Raw genomic sequence first — 23,996 nt, forward strand, 5'->3', positions numbered from 1 at the left:
GTACATGTCAATGGGTATTAAAACCTTGTTCTATCTAACCAGCTCAACTATCCAGCCTTCACGGATGTTGTTGGTTGTCTGTCTAGCCACCCCAGCCCCTGTCCTAGTTTTTGTGCCCTCCCGTGGGGGGTGGTAACCCAAGAGGGAGTAGCCCACTATTTCCCTCCCAGGCCACTCCCACTCCCAGATTATGCACTCTGCAGGTGGTTCTGTGGTTTAACTTGACGGAACTAGTCCCCAGTGCCAACTTCTGTCAGCTGATGCTGCGGCTAAGCCCCATTTCTGTTTGCACCGGTAGGAATAATGAGCCCAGGTGTTGTCTGTCTGCATCCCAGCTCATGCTCTCCAGTGGGAGTAGCTGTGCAGCAAGGGAACCACCCCTTATTCCCCTGCCGGCTCTGCCCCCTCCCTTCCTGATTCTCACGTGTGTACTGGTTGGGTGCTGCGGTCACATCTGGCACAGGCAACCTCACCTTGGCGTTCCATGTTGTGCACTGCTTTTGTTGCGACTGAAACTGGCTCGACCCACACTCTGTTCCGGCGTTCCGATTTGCCAGTGGATGACGTGAACTGATTCAGCCTGGTCTGCCCCCGACCCATGCCAAATGTATGCCAGTGGGACACTTTCCATGACCTCTTCTGGGCTGTTTGCCTCCATGCTTCTTGCGCTTACCTGCCGGGTCTGTGTCCTGCCAGAGAAGTTACCCAGGCTCCTCCATCAGAACCCCTCGTGGAAGGATTTTTAAAAGCAACATAAAAAGACAGTTTGTTCTTACTGTCAGTCCGTGTGCTAAACTACTTTCTGCTATATAAAGCTTTAAACCACCCTGTATTATTATCCTGTTTCATATATGAGAAATCTGGAAGTTAAACTTCACTTATGATGCCAGTCTAATCCGAAGCTCATTATCTTTCCTGTGGACCGAAGGAGCTATATAGGAACAGATACTTTGGTTGCTTGCTTTAAAAAAAAAGAAGATTTATTTTATTGTAAAGTCAGATACACAGAGAGAAGGAGAGTCAGAGAAAGATCTTCATCTGCTAGTTCACTCCCCAAGTGGCCATAACAGCCGGAGCTGAGCCGATTCAAAGCCTAGAGCTTCTTCTGGCTCTTTCACGTGGGTGCAGTGTGCCAAGGCTTTGGGCCGTCCTCTACTGCTTTCCCAGGCCACAAGCAGGGAGCTGGATGGGAAGTAGAGCAGCCAGGATATAGCTAGGTGCCCATATGGGATCCTCGTGGATGTGAGGCAGGGATTTAATCACTAGGCTACCATGCCAGGCTCTGGTTCCTTACTTTCAGTAGATGTGTTCAGTCTTGACCATTTTATGACTTTGTACATCACGTTGAGATTTCAGTCTAACTCATGTCATTACACAGGGTTTTTCTAGTAGTAAGGTGAAATTATAGCTTGCAAACAAACTAATTCAAGTGTAGTGATTATGGTTATTGCATAAAAACTCCTGGTAGGGACTTGGAGTGGTAGCATAGCGGCTAAGGTCCTCACCTTGCATGCACAGGGATCCCATATGGGTGCTGGTTCTAATGCTGGCAGCCCCGCTTCCCATCCAGCTCCCTGCTTGCCTGGGAAAGCAGTGGGGGATGGCCCATGTTGTGCCCAGATTTTGAGATCCCCCAAAATCACCAGGAGTCTGAAGTTGATCCAAGTGCAAAAAGATATGGTTTATTCAAGCTTGGCATGTCCAAACTTGGGTTCTTGGTTGGCTGGGCGGCCAGGACCAACACCTGTTACTGGAGTGTGACTCCGAACAGCATATTCATAGGATTTTTGTAGGAGCAGTCCACAATAGCTTGGAAAGGGGCAATTCACAATAGCCTGCAACGTGAGAGGAAATACCACACATTCCCTACCTCTTTGCTGGACAGCCCATGCCTCCAGCAACTAAGGTAAGCACCCACTCAATTACTTGGAGCCACCTGTGAGATAACCAGACTGAGGTGGGCCTTGATTCATGGGAATTGGGGCCCATTGGTGCTAAAGGTCACATAGGCCACTTGGCCTGCAAGCTCAGTACAGTTTCTTAGTAGCAATGAGCTGTGAGCAAATGTTGGGATTTTGATACTGAGATTCCTCACCCAAAACCTTGGGACTCTACACCCACATGGGAGACCCGGAAGAGGCTTCTGGCTCCTGACTTCAGATTGGCTCAGCTCCAGCTGTTGTGGCTCCTTGGGGAGTGAACCATCGAATGGAAGATGTTCCTTTGTCTCTCTCTCCTCCTCCGTATATCTGACTTTGCAATAAAAATAAATCTTGGAAAAAAAAAAAATAAAAGCAACTCTGGTAGGTGAAAGAGGGAGAATGTTGAAAAGGGCGAAAGGCTACAAACCAAGAGCTGCTTTTTGCTGGGTGGAGAGCCAGATACCCGTGTATGTAGAAGAGACTGGCGAGGAGTAGCCCAGAAAACTCCTTGAGCCAGTTAAATGTCCTAAGGGAAACCTTCCCCATATGGGAAGAACTGAAAGAGGGAGACAGCCACATGGAGTGAATGAATCGTTTGAAATTGCAGACAAAATACAAGCGCCTAAATGTTCGCACAATTAATTCACTACTATTACAGGAATTGTTCTGAGGGACTTAGAAGAAAGGAGTGTGAAAGACTGGAAACTTGAGGATCATATGATAAGCCTCTGTTTTTACAATTAAAAGAGAAAGTGTACCACCCAGAAGAGCAGAAAAAATAGTGGGTACAATCACCCTGAAAGTTTAAAAAATTTTGTGCTTTTGAAATAAGATCTAAACAACAATAGATTTTTTTTTTGCTTAATATGTAATAGATGTTGGGGATTCAAGTGTCAGATTTTGATGAAACTTTTTATGTGAAGACATTTAGCTATAGGAAATGGAGAGCCATTGGAAGTTTTTAAGAAAGAGAAATACAGAGTTGTGGTAAGGAGGTCAGCCAAGAGGCTTAATGAAGAGGATGTAAGTGAAGGCAACAACCATATGAATGAGTAGGGAGAGGAGTTAAGAGGAAACATTTGAAGTAGACGTGATGTGTGGAAATGAGAAGGGAGTGAAGATTTCTTCAAAGTTTTTGGCTTTGTGAGTAGTGATGACACTAGTTAAATGTGAGAGGTTGAGATAAGGAGACTGCTGAACTTGGGGTACCTATTAGAGAATTCAGATAGCGATAATAGAAACAAATTATATGAGGGTACTTCAGAAAGTTTGTGCAAAATGGCATGAAAAGGTAAGTTTATTTTGTTGCCAAAATTTTGAAGTTTGCATGTCATTTTTTCATAATATGCATTTTCCATGAACTTTTTGGGCATCCCTCATGTTCTGTGTAAATCCTAATGTTCTTAAGGTTTGATCCTCATTTCTTTTTTTTTGTTTGTTGTTTCCCTGGACCCAGCAAGCAAGAGACTAGAAAGGAAGATGGAATCCTAAAAAACAGCAAGATTTAATGGGGATGAAGGATGGAATAACAGTCCAAGGAGTTGAATAGAGGTGCTACAGGTAGGAAAAAGATAAATGAGCAAGTGGCCTATGGAATCTTAAGGGATAACAAAGCAGGAAAGTGGGATAGGGGCAGTAGAGCTGGAACACTTTCTGAGTTTCTGCCACTCACGTGTGGTAACTGTATCCCTTTACCTATCTATGTGGTATATCAGCTTTTCCATGATATGCCTGCGTCTCATCTAGAACCAGGAAGGAGGAGATGCTGTGATAGTCATATGGAAATTAACTCCCCATGGAGTTGCCATGAAACCCTAAATTCTACCCTTTTTGTATGTTTAATAAAGAGATGTAACATAGGAGCGGTCTTTGGCTGTGGGCTACTGGGCCAGGCATATGGATCTTTGTCTTGCCTTCTCAATCGTTGCCCCATTCATGATGGATATTTTTCTGTGTGGGTGGTCCACAGTCATGTGTAAATGTAGTTTTTCTTCCTCTTGTTTAAATAAATTCTGCCATCACTTGGGTATTATATTTATGCCTCTGCTTTGAATTCTTATCTTTTTGGGGCAGTAACCTGGGAGAAAGATTAAGATACTTGGACTATAACAATAATAGGATGAAGTTTTTGAGGAATAATGTGTGACTTGTTTCAGAATTTTATGAATTCGCATAGTAAAGTAGGTAATCTGTAAATGCTTGAGTGAATAAATAAAATACAAATATAATGATTATGGCACAGAGAATGGTTAAAATTAAAGAGATCAATAGTTTTTATGTTACTCTTAAATACAAAGTGGTATGTATGCTAGGTACCTTTTAATCATTTATAGTTAAATTATAGTTCTGTAATAACATAGGTTATTTCTTTTCCCCCAAATCTCAACTTGAATTATGCTTATATTATTGTCACTATCTGAAAGGAGAAGTTGGAAGATTATTCAGATGATGAAATGCAAATTTTATAGACAAATGAAATGTGAATGATTTTTCAGTAGACTTTTCAATAACCTTCACCTGAACATTCTTTCTTGTGGCTTGCTGTGACATAGATGCTCGTTGATTTCAGAATGATTAGGAAAACATTGATATTTCCCTGCTGATAGTATGTGTCGCTCACTGTAATGGGGGTGGAAAATATGAATGTGAATTTGCTGTGTTCGTTTGTTGTGCTTTAACTTTTTGGGACATTCCTTTTGTGTTTTAGGACTGCCCTTTCATCAGTGGACTTTTTTGTGGCTGTCCTATTCATGTTTATCTCTTTTGTTTCTCTATTGGTGACTGCAGTTTTTTCTTGCTCTCTTTTGCATCTCTGTTTTGTTCTTATTAATTTTATAAGGTTTTCTTGTTTTGTCCTGGTGCATTGGCTCAGTGGCTAAATCCTCATCTTGTAAGTGCCAGAATCCCATATGAGTGCCGGTTTGTGTCCCGGCTGCTCCACTTTCCTTCCAGCTTCCTCCCTGTGGCCTGGGAAAGCAGCAGAGGATGGCCCAAATCTGTGGGATCCTGCACCCACGTGGGAGACATGGAAGAAGCGCCTGTCTCCTGGCTTCAGATCAGTTCACTTTGGGAACGAAATAGTGCATGGGAGATCTTTCTGTCTCTTCTCTCTGGAAACTGCCTTTCTTTTTTTTAAAAAGATTTGTTTGTTTCTATTTCAGTGACAGATTTTACAGAGAGAAGGAGAGATAGAGAAGGTCTTTGTTCACTGGTTTGCTCCGTAAATGTCTGCGTTGGCCGGAGCTGAGCTGATTCAAAGGTGGTAACCAGGAGCCTCTTTTTGGGTCTGCCACATGGGTGCAGAGCCCCAAAAGCTTAAGCCATCCACTATTGCTTTCCCATTCCGTAAGCAGGGAACTGAGGAAGTGGGATGGCTGGAGCTTGAACTGGCATGCTTATGGGATGCCAGCACTGGCAGGCAGAGGATTAAAAGGCTATGCCACAGCCCCATAGGTTGCTTGTAACACCTGATTTGTTTTTGATGACCTGTAAGGGAGTAGATTTCCTTTTCCAAGGTAATTCAGAAAGCAAACTGCATATCATTTGTTTGGCTATTTGAATCATTGTCTAGTTACTTCCTCCCTCTCTTCCTCTCTTCCTCCCTCCCTCCCTCCCTCCCTCCCTCCCTCCCTCCCTCCCTCCCTTCCTTCCTTCCTTCCTTCCTTCCTTCCTTCCTTCCTTCCTTCCTTCCTTCCTTCCTTCCTCTCATTCTCCTGTGTATTCTTCATAAATTTATTAAAATTCCATTCTAAAATTTTTTTTAGGTCACACCATGGCTCAGGCACTTCTTCACCTTCAAGCACTGGCATCCCAGTGCAACTTTGTGTCCTCACTGCTCACTACTAATCCAGTTGCCACATAAAAATAAAAAAATCTCTTTAAAAAATGTAAAATTGTATTTGGAAAGCGGTACTGAGAGGAAAATTTGTAAAATAGCAAAATTGTTTCTGTAAAACAAAAGTGTTTCTTTTACTTACTTTGCTATAGATTGAACATTTTTCATGCATTTATCTTTGGCATTCGTGATAAAATTGTACTTAATTCCATATAAAATTGAGGAAAGTTTATTATATTTCCCAATGCTGGAATTTCCCTTTTTACTTTTGTATCCAACTCCCTCTCAAGTTCCTTCCACCACACCCAGCTCCAAAAAGTATAGAAAGTAAACAGGAGTGGGTGTGAGGAAACCTGGATTATGGTACAGTTTATGAGACTGTTTGAATTGTTTAACCTGAGTTTCTCTTTTGATGTTTACAGTCTTTAAAGGTCAAACCTGATCTGTTTTCAAATACTCTTATCTGAGCATTTTTTTTTTATCTGAGCATTTTTCAACATCAAGACTTTATTCTTCTCAGTGAATACTATTTTTTTTTTTAATTTATTTATTCATTTGAAAGACAAAGTTACCCAGAGAGGGAAAGATGTTCCATCTGCTGGTTCACCTCCCAAATGGCTTCATCAGTCCCCAGTGGCAATGGCACAAGCAGTTGGGGCATCCCCCACTACACTAGTGGGTACATGAGCAGATAGCTGAATCAGAAGTAGGGTAGCCAAGATTGAAATTGGCACTTATGGGAGGCTCAGTTCACAGGCAGTCGCTTAACAGGCTGTGCTGCAACACTGGCCCTTTTTGTAGTGAATTTTCTTTGCTATTTGTAATTCAACCATTTACCAGAATTGTAACCTTTGACAGGTACTACAGCTGTGAGGGTATTTTCTGTTTTGTGTATGGGGATTTGTAATGCTTACCTTCCAAGGTCATTGTGAAGGTTGAACTAGGTAGTGGGTATATTTTAAAAGTGTGTAGCTCGAGTATCTTGTGAGGCTGTGGCTAAAGTGAGTTTAAAAAAATTCATATGATTACAATAGAAATAATAGTCATAAGCCTCTCATGAAGGAATACATAATTATGAATCACATCGACAAAACATGTAATGGTAGTTGAATTTATAAACATACATCAGTAGGTTCATATGCATTTTTATTTGATCAGAAATTAAATTGCTCTTAAATTCTTTAATTGGGTTAAAGAAATAGTACCACTGTTATTGGGTCTTACTAGATGCTCTATTAAGTATTTTGACTTATAGTAATTAAAATTTCACTTGAAACATGTTATCTAGTAGAATCATTCTATGTAGTTCTTTTTACCTTTTTGTTCCTATTTTGGTATTTGGAAATAGATATTCAGGTAATAGTTAATTCTTTTTATTGAAATACAAATATCAGATCATTAAAGCCTTATGCATGGATAGCAAATTTAATAGGCAAATCAAAGGGCAAGTACCTAAGAAAGATTTCTTAAACTTATGCAATTTGTGGCATTTTGTCTATTTTAATATTTTATAATCTTCACTGCAAAATATGTCACAATAATGCAAGTATGTTAAATTCTGTGACTTTTATTTGGCATGGTCTAGACTGAAAGGTCACCACTGCTCTTTTACGTAGGTTATAGGTGCTCCATGTGTGCTTTCAGAGCAGTAGTTTGAGGAGACTTGACGTGGGATGGCAGGCCGGCCTCATCCCTATGACAGTAACTCCAGTGATCCAGAAAATTGGGATCGGAAATTGCATAGTAGACCTCGTAAACTTTATAAACATTCAAGGTAGGTAGAAAATACATATTTCACATATCAAAGCTTGTTAAAATTGCGTTTGATTATGGCAAATCCTATGAGAGTCCAGGGACTTATTTATAAAACATTATTAATGTTTATATTTATTCTTGAATATCTTGAGAAACATTTCTTTTTTTAAGTTCACTTATTTGTCTGAATATTTCTGCCTCTAATGTTAAAATCTTACTTCACTGATTAAGTTCTGTGCTTGTTTTAATTGGGAGCTGCAGCAATGACAGGTTAGTTAAAACGTTTCTAAAAGGTGCTTGTTTCATACTCTCTCTATTTTGAGAGGATTATACACAGTGAATTTTAGGTTTTTGTCAGTATTTGCTTCTATGCATTTTTTCATTATGTGACTTTAATTGTATTTTCCTCCTGGATCCTCATTGGAAAATGATATCTGAAATGACTACTGGTTCATTTAAAGCTTGGTACCTGCAGTGAATTTTATAAGTTTCAGTTCATCTGTTACTTTTTAAGCTTCTGCTATGTGACTTAATGAGGAATACCTTGTTTAGAATGCTTTATGATCTGGTGTTCTAAGATATTAATTGACAGCCCATAAAGATCACCTATTACAGGTATGTAAGCATGTTTTAATGGAGGATTTTGCCTTATGAGTATTAGAGGATGTTATTGAACATATTACTTAAGTTAAATATCTTCTGATCGTTGGTAACACAATACCATTTTCCTTGAAAAAACATGCCATGATGTTGAAATCCTTTTTGTAATTTTCAGGAAAGAATTCAAGTACTTTTCAACTACAGCTAGAAAATTTCAATAACTGGAATACTTTTTAAGTCTCCTAATAAGACGTTCAAATTTATAGTAGACTTTTAATGTGATAAAGTCTAGAATGTTAAGTTGACTTTGTTAGTTTATGCATACATGCCAAATGCTATTGTCAGTGTTTTTAGTTTGTTTAGTTTGAGTACGTGTGTTTGTGTTTCTGTGTCTTGCAGGTGAGGCTGTAACTTTTTTCTATTTCATGTGTAATTGTCTTTGAGAAGGGTTATTGATGTTATAATATGAGGCTGTATTATACATACTATAATATATACTTTTCAGATGAATTTTATGTTGTCTTTTCTCATGTTTTTTTAGTGTTCTGTGAGGTACAATAATTGCATTATGTATTGAAGAGGTGACTAGGTTGAAAATGAGCCCATCGTTTACTTTGTAAAAACATGCTTACGATTGGGAAATTTTGTTAAAAACAGCAGTATTCTTTTCATTCTATTGTTTATTTCAGTAACAGGTATCAATGACAAGGCTGTTCTTGATAGCTGTAGCATTAGTGACTTTTTGGATGCTGTTTTTTAAGTCTCTAACATCAGTATTTAGGATTCATTGAATGAAAACTGCTGAAGTGAAATAGACAACAAATGTCAATAAATTGATTTTTTTTTAAATGGAAAGACAAAGTACTTTGAATAAGTTTACTTCATCTTCGTTTGTGAAAGCTCTGCCCAAGGAAGAACAGCTTGCTTTTAAAGACCTTTTGTCCCTATGTGCTTAGGCACATATAAATTAGGATATATATATATATATATTTTAAAGATTTATTATTTTTATTGGAAAGGCAGATATACAGAGATGAGGAGAGACAGAGAGGAAGATCTTCTGTCTGATGGTTCACTCCCTAAGCAGCCGCAACGGCCAGTACTGCGTCGATCTGAAGTGAGGAGCCAGGAGCTCTTCTGGGTCTCCCACCTGGGTGCAGGGTCCCAGAGATTTGGGCCGTCCTTGACTGCTTTCCCAGGTCACAAGCAGGGAGCTGGATGGGAAGCAGGGCCACCGGGATTAAAACCGGTGCCCATATGGGATCCTGGTGCGTTCAAGGCGAGGACTTTAACCATTACACTATCACTTCAGGCCCTGGATACATATTTTTTTAAAGTACTTTGTTTTAAATGGAGTTTTTGTCTTGATAGTAAATTAACTAGCTATGAGATTTTAAAAATCAACAAACATCAAGTACTGTTGAGACTTTGACTTATGAGAGATTCAAAAGACATCTGGGATATTTTGTTATCCATGTATGTATGAAATAGTTAAAGGGTGGCAGAATACTTAGCTGCTGTGCCAGGTTTCGAAATAAGAGTGAGTGAAGATATCACAGTCCTCTTCAATAAATAAAAATGCTATTTGAACTGATCTTTGGATGATGTGAATGTTTGATTGGAGGGTTTGACCTTCCTCTGCACGGGACTGTGGAGCCCATTTTTGAGCAAACAAATGGTTAATATTCTCACACAAGGCTCTCTTCATTGTAAAGGGCAGGACTAAGATGTATAAGCAAATTTCTCTTTCTCTTTCAAGCTTTAAATAATTTAAAATAGCAGGTGTAATGAAAAACTGTGATGCATCACCAGCTTCTGGCTGATCTGTGTCATGTGTGCTTGTACCTGTTCTCATCTTTTGTGAAACTTGTATTTTACTTCTGAATGCTTCAGTGAAAGAATACAGACTAAGCACTCATTTTAAGTTAGGACTTTATTTTTCTTCTATGTAACAAGTCCAAAGATAGGCAGTAACTGATGCATCTTTCATGGATTAAGGATGTTGGGGTGAAAAATTATTATTTTCTGGACTTCTTCCTCATAATTCCAAGGTAGACACTATAGTTCCAGCTATCATGTCAGTCACTTAGACAAGAAGGAAGAGAAAAGGAGAAAGGGACAGTAGCAAGGGTTTCTATTTTACATTAGAAAGTTAAAATTGTGATTGTGTTTGTATCAGGACACTACTTTTTGGTAATTTCCAGCAGATATCTGCTTATAAATCATGAGCTGGAACCACATTACATGGCTATCCCTAGGTCAGAGAGATAAGAAATGTAGGTCTTTTTGTTGTGCTGGTTTTTTTTTTTTTTTTTAGGTTGATTGATTGATTTGAAAGGCAGAGTGACAGAGGGAGATTCAGAGACCTGCATCTTCCATCTGCTGATTCATTTGCTGAATGGCTGGAAAGGCTAGGGCAGGGGCCAAAGTAATTGGACCGTGGTCTGCTACCTTCCCAGGCACAGTAGCAGGGAGCTAAATAATAAGAGGAGCAGTAGGACTTTAACCAGTGTCCCTCTGGGATGCTGGTGTCACTGGCAGCTTAGCTTGCAACTCCACAATGCTGGCCTGGACAAAAAGTTTTAAATTATGAAAGCTACAAAAGGGCCTGGCTTAATGGTTCAATTGGCTAAATCTTCCCCTTGGAAGTGCTGGGATGTCATGTGGCCTCTGGTTTGTGGTTCTGGCTGCTCCACTTCCTATCCAACTTCTGGATTATGGCCTGGCAAAGCAACAGAGGATGGCCCAATACCTTAGGACCCTGCACCTACATGGGAGACTCCGAGGAGGCTGGCTCCTGGCTTCAGGTCGGCTAAGCTCTGCATTGCAGCCATTTGGGGAGTGAATTCATGTATGGAAGGTCTTTCTTTCTGTCTCTCCTTCTCCCCCTAAATCTGCTCTGCCTTTCCAATGAAATAAGGGAAAAATAATAATAGTTGCAAAAGGACAAATATGTTCTCTCTGATTTGACAGCCCTTGGGCAAACAAATAAATAGATGTAGGTAACCACATACATACATATCCTCTCACATAGGAGCAGTATAACTGGATAGTAAAGTTAGGTTAGTCTGCATTTCTACTCCCAAAGAAAGTAGGACTTCTATTGTGAAACATGTGAAACATTGTGAAGCATGCAGCATGCTACTAGATGTTCGACTTCTACCCATACCTAGCACGTCATGACACAATTGAATAGCAGAAGGGTAATCGGGTAAATGTTACAAAAGTACTCTACCACTGTAATCATTTGGGGAATACATGTCGGTAGAAGGGGGAAGAAAAAAGCCCTGTACCTACAAAACTGTATTGTGGGTAAATCATAAACAAAACCAAAGTAACAATAGTTACTACCTTTTGTGCTTACTCTTGACAGTTGTGGGTTTGGTGGGCATTGCCTTATAGTTCTGTTCTAACACAATTTTAAAGGCATAGTTTTAAAGATTTCTTTTCTGTGAAATGTAGGTTTCATATGTATTCTATGATATAAAAGGACAGAAACTGTGATCCATCTGTAGGCATAAGCAAAAATGATTTAAAAACTAGTGACTTTGAGTAGTTGTATTTAATATCCAAAGTATACTTAACCTAATTTGTGACAACTTCTCTTTAAATTGTGTTAGAAAAGACTTTGTTTTAAAAAAGAAAAAGCAAATACATAGACCGTGTGCTAAAAGCTCTTTGATATTTGAGTTGGGTAGAATACGCTGTACAAAACTCAGATCTGCAGTCTGCTCAGGTTACTAAAGATAAATGCATCAAACATTCAATATCAGACTTTGCCGCAAGGTTTCATTGCCACGTGGAAGTACGCATGCTCATTTCTTCTGAGACTGCATGAAGTGTGTTTCCCTTTTAAGTCACTCTGTAGTTCCAGCAGCTGTTTAGAAATGGAAAAGTTTGGTTGTTTAAAAGAATAGTTTTTGAGCAAATTCTTAAATTAAAAATAATATTTTCTCTTTAGTTTTAAAAAGAAGTTTTCCTGTGCAAAATGGATACATAAATATTGAAAAGAACAAGTTAGCTGCATTCTATTTTTTTTAAAACCTGGCAAGCTGGCTGAGCTAGAATTAGCCTTACAGATGGCATTGGCAGCGTATCTACATATCTCTAAGCCCTCACCCCCTGCCTTTTCTTTAGCCTGTCCATCAATTACAATACCCAATCACTGCTCAGAGATGGAAAAAGGGGTTGATCATAGCTCACACGATCTTGTTTGGTTAGAAACGTCAGTACTGCACAACCCACGGCTGAGTCAGTGTCTGTGAGAAATGAACTGAATTAATATATAGAGGGGGTTGTATCTCTGAACATTTAAAGCCTAAATAACCGCAGCATTATTACACAGTAGAGGGAGGAAAGCTAAAAGAAGTCTGGATGGGTTAGGTAGGGAGAGCCTGAGAAATTTCCTGATTGTTCAGAGGAATCTTGAAGATAATGGAAATATCAGATGTCTTAAAGTTTCCTAGTAATGCCCAAGGATCCTGACCTGGCTTTCAGTGCTGCATTGTTTGAAAAAGCAGAGTCCCTTTATACTCTGATTGCAAATTTTTTTTCTTGTTTTTGTGTGTCTACCTTGGCATGTACTAAAGGAAGGTGTGTATTCATTTATTACATGATATCTCTGGGTATAATTATTATGTACATATACAATAGAGAGATTGAAAGCTATGTTTGGCTTTTGTTTCCTCATGGTTATTTAGATTTCTAGATACAAACGATCATAATTGTAAGTTTAATGGGGAGTTATTTAAAATAAATGGAGTATGTTTTCATGGGTTTGCTGTTTTTTTTATTTCATGTACCATGAGAAGGCAGTATGTATTGTTTTAATGACTATATAAAATTTAAGGAAAGACTAATTGTGAAATAATATTTTTAGTATGTTTGAAAATAAAATTTAAGCTAGAGAAATGAATAGTTGAAATTTTTCTAAAGGAGTTGAATATTTTTACTTTTGGGTGAATTAAAGATTAGTTAACTTATACGTAGTGATATTTTATAGGACTAAATGTGTTTGAATGATGTAGCTCTAATTGATTAAAAAGATTTTTGTTCTAGGCTTATAGAACAAGGATTCTGAATAGATCTAATCACTGCCAATAAAACAAAGTTTTTGGGTTAGTGCAATTTGATTTTCAGCTAGATAAAATTTCTAAGAAAAGGTAATTGTTCTTGCTGTGAGATTGTAAATCTTAGCAGATAACATTGCTTACTTTATTAGGAAATTTCAGCACAGTTCTAAACATTTTAACTGATTTTTTTTCTCCTGTTATCATTACTCCCTATCCTATTGATTCTTCATTTCATAGAAACTTGACATTTACATATTTTGCAATTATTTTGTTTTTAATATGTAGGTAGTTCATAACATCCTTTTCATGGAATGTAAGAAAATTCCTGTGACTAGCCCCATTTAATTTCTTGTAGTTTGAATGACTGTCATGATGATAGTCATGACTTATTTAGGTAGCTATTTTAATGCTGTCTTATATTAACATTTTTTTGTGTTGTTTGGGATCCAGAAATGTCTTTCTTAATTTTTGGTATAAAAGTAATAAAAGTAGGGTCTCCAGGTAGACATTTTTGTCTCATACTTCATATAATACTTTTCCTCTGATTCTTCTAGGACAATAATGCCTGTTCTCTTATAAAAATGATGCATATTAATTATATAAACATAGAAGAGCATATAGAATGAAATGTTTTATTGAGAAAAATGCTTGAAATATTTTGGCATGTAACTTTTTCTGTGTGTACATAGGTAAAAATTATATACACTTATATTTTTAGCTATATCTATATATAGTATTATATAACCTATTTTTAAAGATTATGAGCATCTTCTATATCATCTAATACTCTTCTGTAGGATAATCTGAAATGTTTACGTAATATTTTTGTGTATTTTTTTTTGTGATCTATTTCACCAGTCTGAGTTTTTCTGATACTTGATCAGAGAAAAAGGATACCATAAATTTCTCTCAAAAGCCAGAACATCTTGAGTTAAGGAAACATATAATCAAATATTAATGTGATTACAGAATGAACTCTTTAAAAGTACGCTCACTACTTTTAAATAAAAGAAAAATATCTAAGATTGCCATAAAAGTAAAGGCTAAATCTTAAAAAAAAAAAAGTCAGATATACTAGCACTCAGAAAAGTTGATTCTTTTAAAAAAATGCTAAGACAAATCAACATTTGGTGGAAGATGGTAACCAAGAGAAGTGTGATAGTAATATTTGACAGTGAGACTGGAAGAAATTTTTAGCTTTTAATTTAATTTATTTCTCTAAGAGCAACAAACCACCATTAACAACAACAATAAAAATAACACTGCAGGGGGACAGGGAATTGGGGCTGGGATAAGGGAAATACCAGAAGCCTATGGAACTGTATCATAAAATGATAATAATAAAATGTTAAAAAAAACAACATTGCAAACATTGCTAAGGATGACTTAGAAACCAGTTTAGCTGTAGAGGTAAGAATATATTTAGTTAAATGGATTTTTATCTTGACCATTTGAAGCATGGTTATAAAAGGAATTACATGTAGCATCTTAAAATTGTTGGTAATGTTAGTTCTTCTCACAAAATGTTCAGATAACTATCAAAAGTTGGAAGCTTCAGGGCCTGATTTTGAAATAGGTATACAGTTTTAGAATATAAAAAATTATTTAAGGATAGCTTGAACAAAAACATGAAACATGAGCTTCATATTTTACAGACAGATTTTGACTCTTCTGTGGTTTAGTTAGTAAACTAGGGCATTATGATATATTTAGACCTAAGCTTGACTTTAGATAAGGCCCTTTTTGATATGCTCAGATATTAAGCTACTTGGTAATTGTGTTAATACAATATTGAGTTGAATGACCCCATTCAAAAGTAGGTTTATCTTGGGAAGTGGCTTTGTTCTTTGCTTTGTCATCTTATTCATCTGGAAAAAGTAAATTAATTGAATCTTCCTGTGAGTATGTAAGTATACATACTGATGATACAAAATGATTGTTGGAATAATTCAAATGAACTTTTCAGGAGTCTTTGTAAGGCCTGAAAAGCAGCAGGTTACGTTTAAGTTGCATGGTTTTACAATATCACATGTCAGAAAGGTCTAAAGATGGTATTGCCACCAAAGGTGACATAAAACAGCAGCACAATAAGACTGTCATCATCTCTCCCAGATCACTCACTCCTGCCAAAACCATTTTAGTTAATGGAAAAAAAGATAGAACTACTCTACCACACACTGAAGTATTTTGTATTTATTTGTGTGTGTATTCAAGAAGTTAAATACCTTGTCAGCTTAAGGAGCTAAGAACTCAGGAAAATCCATGATGTGACACTAGGCGATGTTAAAGAATCTCATAATAAGAAATATTTACATATTTGAAGAGTCATCGTTGGCAAAGAGCTAGAGTTGATTTGATTCATGCTTGTTTAAAGTTAGGCATGGGAACGCTGAAGTTACACTTCTTGAGTCACGTGTCGGACCCACCTTGCGCCAACTATGTGATTCCAGGTCCAGTTGTTCAGCTGCTACACTTGCATCATCTCAGCTCAAAGATGGAGATAGTTTTGAGGGTTGAAGTACAAAATATTATTGTGTCTGCTTGTAGTAAATGTTCAGATTTAGCATTGCCACTTTAATCCTATCCTAGGAGGCAGGGAAGTCATGCTTAGTCCAGGGTGGTTGTGCCCTGCAGGAGGTATTTGCAATTTTTGCAGATAGTTTGGGTTGTAATAACCTGGAACTTAACAAGTGTGAGATTATTTGAAGGTTAGAAATGCTACTACAATACCCTCTTGTGTACAGGAAAGTCTCCCCACAAGAAAGTATTTTCTGTTTTAAAACTTTTTTTTTTTTTTTTTTTAAGATTTATTCATTTTATTACAGCCAGATATACACAGAGGAGGAGAGACAGAGAGGAAGATCTTCCGTCCGATGATTCACTCCCCAAGTGAGCCGCAACGGGCCGATGCTGTGCCGATCCGATGCCGGGAACCTGGAACCTCTTCCAGGTCTCCCACGCGGGTGCAGTGTCCCAATGCATTGGGCTGTCCTCAACTGCTTTCCCAGGCCACAAGCAGGGAGCTGGATGGAAAGTGGAGCTGCCGGGACTAGAACCAGCGCCCATATGGGATCCCGGGGCTTTCAAGGCGAGGACTTTTAGCCGCTAGACCACGCCGCTGGGCCCTGTTTTAAAACTTTAGGGTCAAGTAAAAATATTGTTTTAATATTAAGGAAAATCTGCCTTGAGAGTTTTCTAGTTAGAACAGAGCTGTTGATAACTCTTGTCACAAGGTCTTCGCTGTCTTCATTTCATAGTTTTACTTCTCACTTTAGATCTTTGCTTAGACATTCCCCCCGTGAGTTCTACCTTGAGCACTCAAAATGGTGATGTTGTATTCATTCTGCTTTATTTTTCCTCATAGCATTTATCACCAAATGACATTTAATATATTTATTTATGTATGCTTTATGTTTCTCTCTACTTGCATTAATTTTGGGAATAGTAATTTCTTCAATTATAGCACCAGGATTAGAACAGTGCATGGCATATACTATGTGTTCAGCTAATTAATCAGACATCTATTTGGAGACTTCTCAGTTTGAAGAAGTGCTTACTTAACAACATCTTCTTTGTTTAAAATTCAAAAACTAGAAACAAAATCATAAACATTTTAAAACAAATCTCTACAAATAGGGGAATGAGCCTGTACCTCAGTGATCAAGAGGCCCACATCCCAAACTGGAGGAACTCGGTTCAGGTTTTTTTTTTGGTCTTTCCTAAAAATATGTTTATTTTCTACAATACAGTTTTATCAGCATAGATTCATCCCTCCCTCTTGCCTTACCAGCTCTCTGTGATCCCCTTCCTGCTGTTTGTCCCCAAGCTATCACAAAAACAGTCACTCATTACAAGTTTAACTTTCTGATACATAAATGTATCATGACATGGTAAGTGTAGGGAAAGGTGGAAAACGTAGTATCGGAGTGTAATGGTGTGTTTCATTGGTAAGTATCCATGGGACTCTGTCAGTTGGGAGTAGTCACATGCTGCACACATCCATTACTTACTAGAGTACGTTCCCCCTGTACACTTTGTATGTTCATACACATCATTTGTACTTCGTGTTAGTTTATATCAGAGAGAACATTTTGTCTTTGTCCTTTGGGATTGGCTTATTTCACTAATCACAATGAATTCCAGCTGGAGCCATTTTGTTGCAGACAGATATCATTCTTTTTTATAACTGAATCGTATTTCATGGAGTAAGTGTACCACTGTTTCTTTATCCATTCATCTGTTGATGGGTTTCTGGATTGTTTCCATGTCTTAGTTATTGTGAACTGTGTTGTAAACATGGAGTTGCAGGTAATTCTCACAAATGCAGATTTCATTTCATTTGAAATATTCTTAGGAGTGTGATAGCTGTGTTACATGGTAGACCAATTCTTAGTTGTCAAAGGAATCTGTACTGATGTCTGTAGTGTTCTAGTTTGCATTTGCACCAACAGTGGATCAGGGTATTTTCTTCCTCACATCCTTACCAACAATTGTTGCTTGCTGATTTCTGTATGTAAGCCATTGAGACTATATCAAACTAAGAAGCTTCTGTATTGAGGCTGGCATGATTGTGTAGCAGACTAATCCTCCATCTGCAAGTGCTAGCAACCTATATGAGCACCAATTTATGTCCTGGATGCACTTCTGATCCAGCTGTTTGTTTGTAGCCTGGGAAAGCAGGGGAAGGTGGCCCAAGGCCTCGGGACCCTACTTGCCCATGGGAGACTTGGAAGAAGTTCTTGGTTCCCAGCTTGGGATCAACTTGGCTCTGGCTGCTGGGACCATTTGGGGAGTGAACCAATGGATGGAAGATCTTTCTGTCCTTCCTTCTCTATGTGAATCTGATCTGCCTTTCTAATAAAAATAAATGGAATAGAAGATGACTTTGTTTAGCTTCAAAATGTGAAATTTATACACGCTTTCTTCTATTTTTAAGATTTATTTATCAATTTGAAAGGCATAATTAGAATGGAGTAGAAGCAGAGAGTGTATTTGTGTGTGAAGTAAAGATTTCCATCTGCTGGTTTAGTTCTCAAATGGTAGCAACTACCAGGGCTGTGCCAAGTAGGAGCCAGGAGCTTCTTCTGGGTTTCCCACTTGGGTGGAGGCGCCCAAGGGCTTGGAATATCCTCTTTCGCTTTCCAAGCCACATTAGCAGGGAGCTGAATTTGAAACAGAGCAGCCACAGCTCCAGTTGGCACCCATATGGGATGCTAGCACTGCAGGAGGCAGCTTAACCAGTGGCCACCCACCTTAATGTCATAGTATGCATTATTCATGAATGTTTTGAAAATTCCTTGTATTAGTGAGCTTTAGCATTTATATCATATATTTTAACTTAGTTTACTTTCGAATATTGTTATGCCATTTCTTATACATAGCTTTGTAATAGAATACTTCTATTTCTTGACTCCCAAACTTTGAGCTATTGTACTCACGTGTTTGTTATAAATCTCATTATAATGGTATAATTATTGTTAATGTTTTAGAGATTTAAACAGTTCTTACCATATTTTTCCATGTATTTACTGTTTCCACTGTTTTTCATTTGCTAATGTAGATGCATGTTTTCATCTGACATCAGTTTTCTTCTGCTGATAGGACTTCCTTTGTGTAGTGCAGGTCTGCTCATGCTGAATTAATTGACATATTTTTGGTCTAAATGTAATTCCCTTCCTTTTGAAAGGTGTTTTTTTTATTGGCTGAAACAAACCTGGATTGGCAAAGTTTTATTTATTTTTTTTAAAGTATGTGTGGAATTTGTTATTGTGTTGCATATTTGGGTTTGTAATTCTCATTGAACTTGAGAACAGTTCACACATTTCTTCTTTTCTTCCTGTACCTGTGTCAGGCCACTTAAAGTTGACCACAGCATATTCCTGCTATTTGGTTTTCTGTTTTCTCTGTTTCATTTTTGATGATTTACTGTTAGTATGTTGTCTAATTCATTGAGCTTCCATAATGTATCTTCTCTCATTAGTTCCACACAGTATGTGTGTATTTTCTCAATCATTTTATTTCTGAAAATTGGCTTTGGATCTTTTTATCTTCTGTCTATGTAACTATTCAGAGGTTTGTGATCATGGTGATTTTTCTAATGCCTTTATTTCTACTTCTAAGATATATATCAGTTCTAAACACACACACACACATATATATATTTAGTTTCAGTTAATTTTCCCTCCTCATTATCAGTTGTATGTTCTTGTTGCTTTGTGACTTAGTAATTTTTAAAATTTTATTTATTTGAAAGATTAACAGGGAAATGAGAGGCAGAGAAATAGAAATCTTCTTTCCATCCACTGATTAACTCTCCAAATGCTTACAACAGTTGGAGTTGGGGCACACCAAAGCCAGGAGGCAGGAACTCCATGGACGTCCCCCACATGTCCTTTGGCCCACTGCCTCTTAGGCAATTAGCATGGATTGAATGAGATGAAGACACAGCTTGAACCCAGGCATTCTGATATGATATGCAAATATCCTAAGTGATACCTTTAACCCACTACATCGAAATGCCTGTCATTTGCTTAGGTGTTTTTGATTGAATGCTGTAGATTGGTTTTACTGTTTCTGAGTTACTATTTTTTATTCCTAGAGCTATTTTTTTTAATTGTTTTTGATGATGTTTACATGGTTGACCAGGGTGGGAAGGGTTAAGGATCAGGGGTAAGTGGGTAATACCATTGTTTACACATTTTCTTCTTCCTGTATCTGGGGGAAATGGGGAGAGAAGGAGAGAAGTTGCTCACAGCCTCCCAGTTGCCACCCGATATCAACCCAGGGTCCCGATGTGGAGCATGCTGTGAGGGTTCTGCTGAAGTAGTTTCAGTTGTTCTGAAATGCTGCCAGTCTTGCAGATCCAAGGATGAGGAAATCCTTCCAAGGCCCATTGGTTGACATAGTCGACCTTAGAATCTCCTTTTGCCCAGATATTTGCTGTCAACGCTTGGCTGGGGTAGTTTACTAATTTGTTCTACTCTCCTTCCTCTGCTATGGTAGCAGATGCCGTCTGCAGGCTCCAGTGGACTGCCATCCTCCATGTGCATGTGGGCACATGTCTTCCATTGCTCTGTCTTAGCCACTGAGGAGGCCCACTTCCAGAATCAGACCACAGATCCTGCGATTCTCCTCATGGTTAAAGTTCTGAGTGCAGCGGTTCAGTTGGGGATCTCCAAAGAAACCTCATCTGATGTGATCCTAGACCTGACTCGTGTGTGTGTGCACGCGCGCAAAACCTCATCTGATGTGATCCTAGACCTGACTCGTGTGTGTGTGCACGCGCGCGCGCGTGTACAGGGTCCAGCTTAGTCCATCACCCACATCATCCTGCACACACTGGTAGATGCAATTGCTGGATCAGTTCTGTCTCCAGTGAATGTTGCAGCCCAGCTCAGCCCAGCCCACTACACACTAAGCCCTCAGGTAAACCAGTGGAAACTACAGCCTTGTTGGAGTTCGCCGAATAACCACCGCTAGGCCTGTCCCCAGCCTTGGTTCTTGTACTTGGTTCTTGTACTTGCCAATATGTGCAGCAGACTGGTCCAGTGTTTGCCACATCTGATTCAGCCCTAGAGCTATTCTTGAGCTTTATTTTGGTATTTTGTTTTACAAGCAATTTGATGTTTCAGGTCAAGTTATTAACATTGGTTAGAAGGGGTGTTGACTCTGGGTCTGATTATTTACCATTTTGGAATCTAGACCTGTCTGCTTCTCTTTTCAGAGCTCTACATACAAATAATAAGGTTTTCCACTCTGACTGTGGAACAGGGCCCTTTTTTTGGCTCCGTGTGAGTGCTGGATGTTTTCTCCAGTCCTTTGAGCTACTGCTTTCCCTCCCTCTTGAGCTTCCTTGCATGTGTATGGTATTTAGTGCAGTACTTGAGGAACACTTTGCTCGTCTCCTGGGGTTTTCTCTGTGTGTGCTGTTTTCCTCTCTGGTCCCCTTCTGAGAATCCTGACCACCTATTACCCTGGTGTCTCAGCTCTGAATCTTCAACTAAAGGGTCTGCTGGGTTCTGAGTTTCCTGTTTGTTTATTCTAGAAACAATCTCCAGGTGAAATGGTTAACTGGATGTATGTCATTCAGTTTTAATCTTTGAGGGATTACTCTTTTTTCATATACTGCTGTTTCCTGTTTCCTTAATAAACCATTGTTTCATATTTTCATTTTTGGCAATTGTTTCTGGAAAGAAAGTACAACACAGTTCTTGTGTTATAGCTGGTAACAGGTTTTGGGGCTGATTTACTCCTTGTCTGGTTACCTTCCTCAGTTCATGTTTTGCACTTTTCTTTTAAATGCAACCTAAAGCAGAGCTGTCAACTTTAAACGTGTTCATCTTCATTTTTTTTTGGCATATATTTTTGCCTTTAGAGTGCTGCTCTGATCTAAAATTATTTAATTAGAATAGGACATGATTAGCTTTGGTGAGGTCTGATTTTGAAGATCTGGTCCCATGTGTCTTCTGTTTGGGAATAGGAAGGTAGAGGTGTACTATGGCACTTCTTGCATTTGTTTATAGTTTAAACAGTTTAGAAATGAAGCTATATTCCAGCAGAATGGTTAGAAGTATCTAAGCTATGGAGATGTCTAGTGGAAATGCTTTTTCAATTAATCATCTACTTGGCCTTTATTCAAACTGAGCATTTGCCCTCCATTTGCCTTAGTTTGTAGCTGTGTTTATTCCTTATTAAATTATGAAACATTTAGAAAATGTATTTCTTATAATTTGAAATGCTTTAGACTTAACAACTAGAATAATTTGAAGCTATGTTTTTCTACATTCAAATTTTATTCTATTAGTATGAGGTTTTTTTCTATTTTGTAAAATGAACCAGCAATTCCAGTGTTCCTACTGTGAGGATTTTAAACATAAATTCAGTACGATCTTTGCTTTTTTCTTTTGAAATAAAGACTGTTTTTGAAAGACACAATTTTTTAGTGAAATTTTCTTGCCAGAAAAATAGATAGGAGCGGAATTTTTTAAAAAAAGATTTATTTATTTTTATTGGAAAGGCAGATATACAGAGAGGAGGAGAGACAGAGAGGAAGCTCTTTCATCCGATGATTCACTCCCCAAGTGAGTGCAACGGCTAGAGCTCAGCCCATCTGAAGTGAGGAGCCCGGAGCCTCTTCCGGGTTTCCCATGTGGTGCAGGGTCCCAGGGATTTGGGCCTTCATTGACTGCCTTCCCAGGCCACAAGCAGGGATCTGGATGGGAAGCGGGGCAGCTGGGATTAGAACCAGCGCCCATATGGAATCCTTGTCCTTGAAGGCAAGGAGTTTAGCTGCTAGGCTACCGTGCTGGGCCCAGGAGTAGAATTTTTTTTTCTCTGTAGGTTTAGGAGAGACAAATAACTGACAAAAGCTCATAGGCTGCTTTTGTTTCTTTCTAGATATGACTTTCAGGGTAAACATAAAGTCAGTCCTTGTAATCTGTGTTATAGCAAGGTGATGATGGATTTTCACAATGAAAAAAGCTACTAAAATCACAGAAAGGCTTATAACTGATTAGCCATCAAATATGATGACCTTTACAGTGAAGGATTTAAAACTGCTTCTTGAGTCTCTGGGAAGATTAAATAGTAGACAAAGATATTTTGGCATAGCAGTTAAAATATAGTTTGAGTTACTTGAATCCCATGTTGTAGTGTCTGACTTTGAGTCCCAGCTCTGCTTTCAGTTTCCCAGCTTCCTGTTAATATGCACCTGGGGAGACAGTGTGTGCTAGCTCATGTAGGTAGTGGATTCCCCGACACTCACACAGGAGAACCAGGATAAGTGGCTGTGTCCCAGCCCAGCCCGGGCTGTGTTAGGCATTGACAGTGAACGAGGAGATGGGAGATCATTCTTTCTTTCTTTCTTTTTTTTTTTAAAGATTTATTTCTTTTATTACAAAGTCAGATATACAGAGAGGAAGATCTTCCGTCCGATGATTCACTCTCCAAGTGATCTGCAATGGCCGGTGCGCGCCGATCTGAAGCCGGGAACCAGGAACCTGTTCCGGGTTTCCCACACCAGTGCAGGGTCCCAATGCATTGGGCCATCCTCGACTGCTTTCCCAGGCCACAAGCAGGGAGCTGGATGGGAAGTGGAGCTGCCGGGATTAGAACCAGCGCCCATATGGGATCCCAGGGCGTTCAAGGCGAGGACTTCAGCTGCTAGGCCACAGCGCCGGGCCTGAGATCATTCTTTCTTAAAAAAAAAATATTTTAACGTATGGAAAGTGTAATATTATGGGGGAGGCACTAGAGTGAATAAGAATGAATAAAAAATGTTAGTGATAGCACTTAATGCATTTCCATTAAATACTGTATGACTTGCAATTTTGAATTTTAAGATCTTCATCTGTTACAGTGAAATAATTAACTTCAGTGGGTAGATTATATTGTGCCAGCTGGTTGGCCTACTTATATGTCATTTAATCCTGCTGCTAGCCTGTTTATTATACTTCAGTTAATCCTCTGGTTAACCTTCAAAGGTAGACAGAATCTGCATTTTGCAGATGAGTATCTGAAGCTCCAAAATATTAAATAGATTCAAAATGTCTACTTTTGTGTTAAAGGAATATTGATTGCCTTTATTAGTCTAAATTCATTTAGTTCCTTTTAATTACTAAAAAATACTTGAGTACCTTTTAGCTATGAGCCATTTTTTATGCTGACATGATAAATGTCCAAATTGCCCATGTCTGGTGCTCTTATTTTTGTAACTATCAGTTTTCCAATGTAGAATGTATTCTGGTATTAAGTTAGTAATTAACTCTGATCCACAGTATCTTCTTCTGAAATTCTAAAGCATCTGATATTACT

The 23,996-nt window shown here is 38.5% G+C and overlaps 1 protein-coding gene across 5 annotated transcripts in view; it reads left to right on the plus strand.

The window, feature by feature from the left end:
• The window catches only part of BTBD10 (BTB domain containing 10), a 67,236-nt gene that overhangs the window by 19,962 nt on the left and 23,278 nt on the right, over positions 1-23,996 (plus strand). For 2 of the 5 annotated variants that reach the window (XM_058663346.1, XM_058663345.1), the window contains exons 2-3: positions 3,379-3,482; positions 7,381-7,531. The exons of 1 other annotated variant lie outside the window; for it this stretch is intronic. In XM_058663346.1, coding sequence (XP_058519329.1) covers positions 7,431-7,531 — 101 coding nt within the window. In that variant the 5' untranslated portion in view covers positions 3,379-3,482; positions 7,381-7,430. The remainder of the gene's footprint in view (positions 1-3,378; positions 3,483-7,380; positions 7,532-23,996) is intronic. 2 more of the 5 variants (XM_058663348.1, XM_058663347.1) reach the window with 2 other exon arrangements.

Source organism: Ochotona princeps, chromosome 4 (assembly GCF_030435755.1).
Source record: "Ochotona princeps isolate mOchPri1 chromosome 4, mOchPri1.hap1, whole genome shotgun sequence".
NCBI classification, from domain to species: domain Eukaryota; kingdom Metazoa; phylum Chordata; class Mammalia; order Lagomorpha; family Ochotonidae; genus Ochotona; species Ochotona princeps.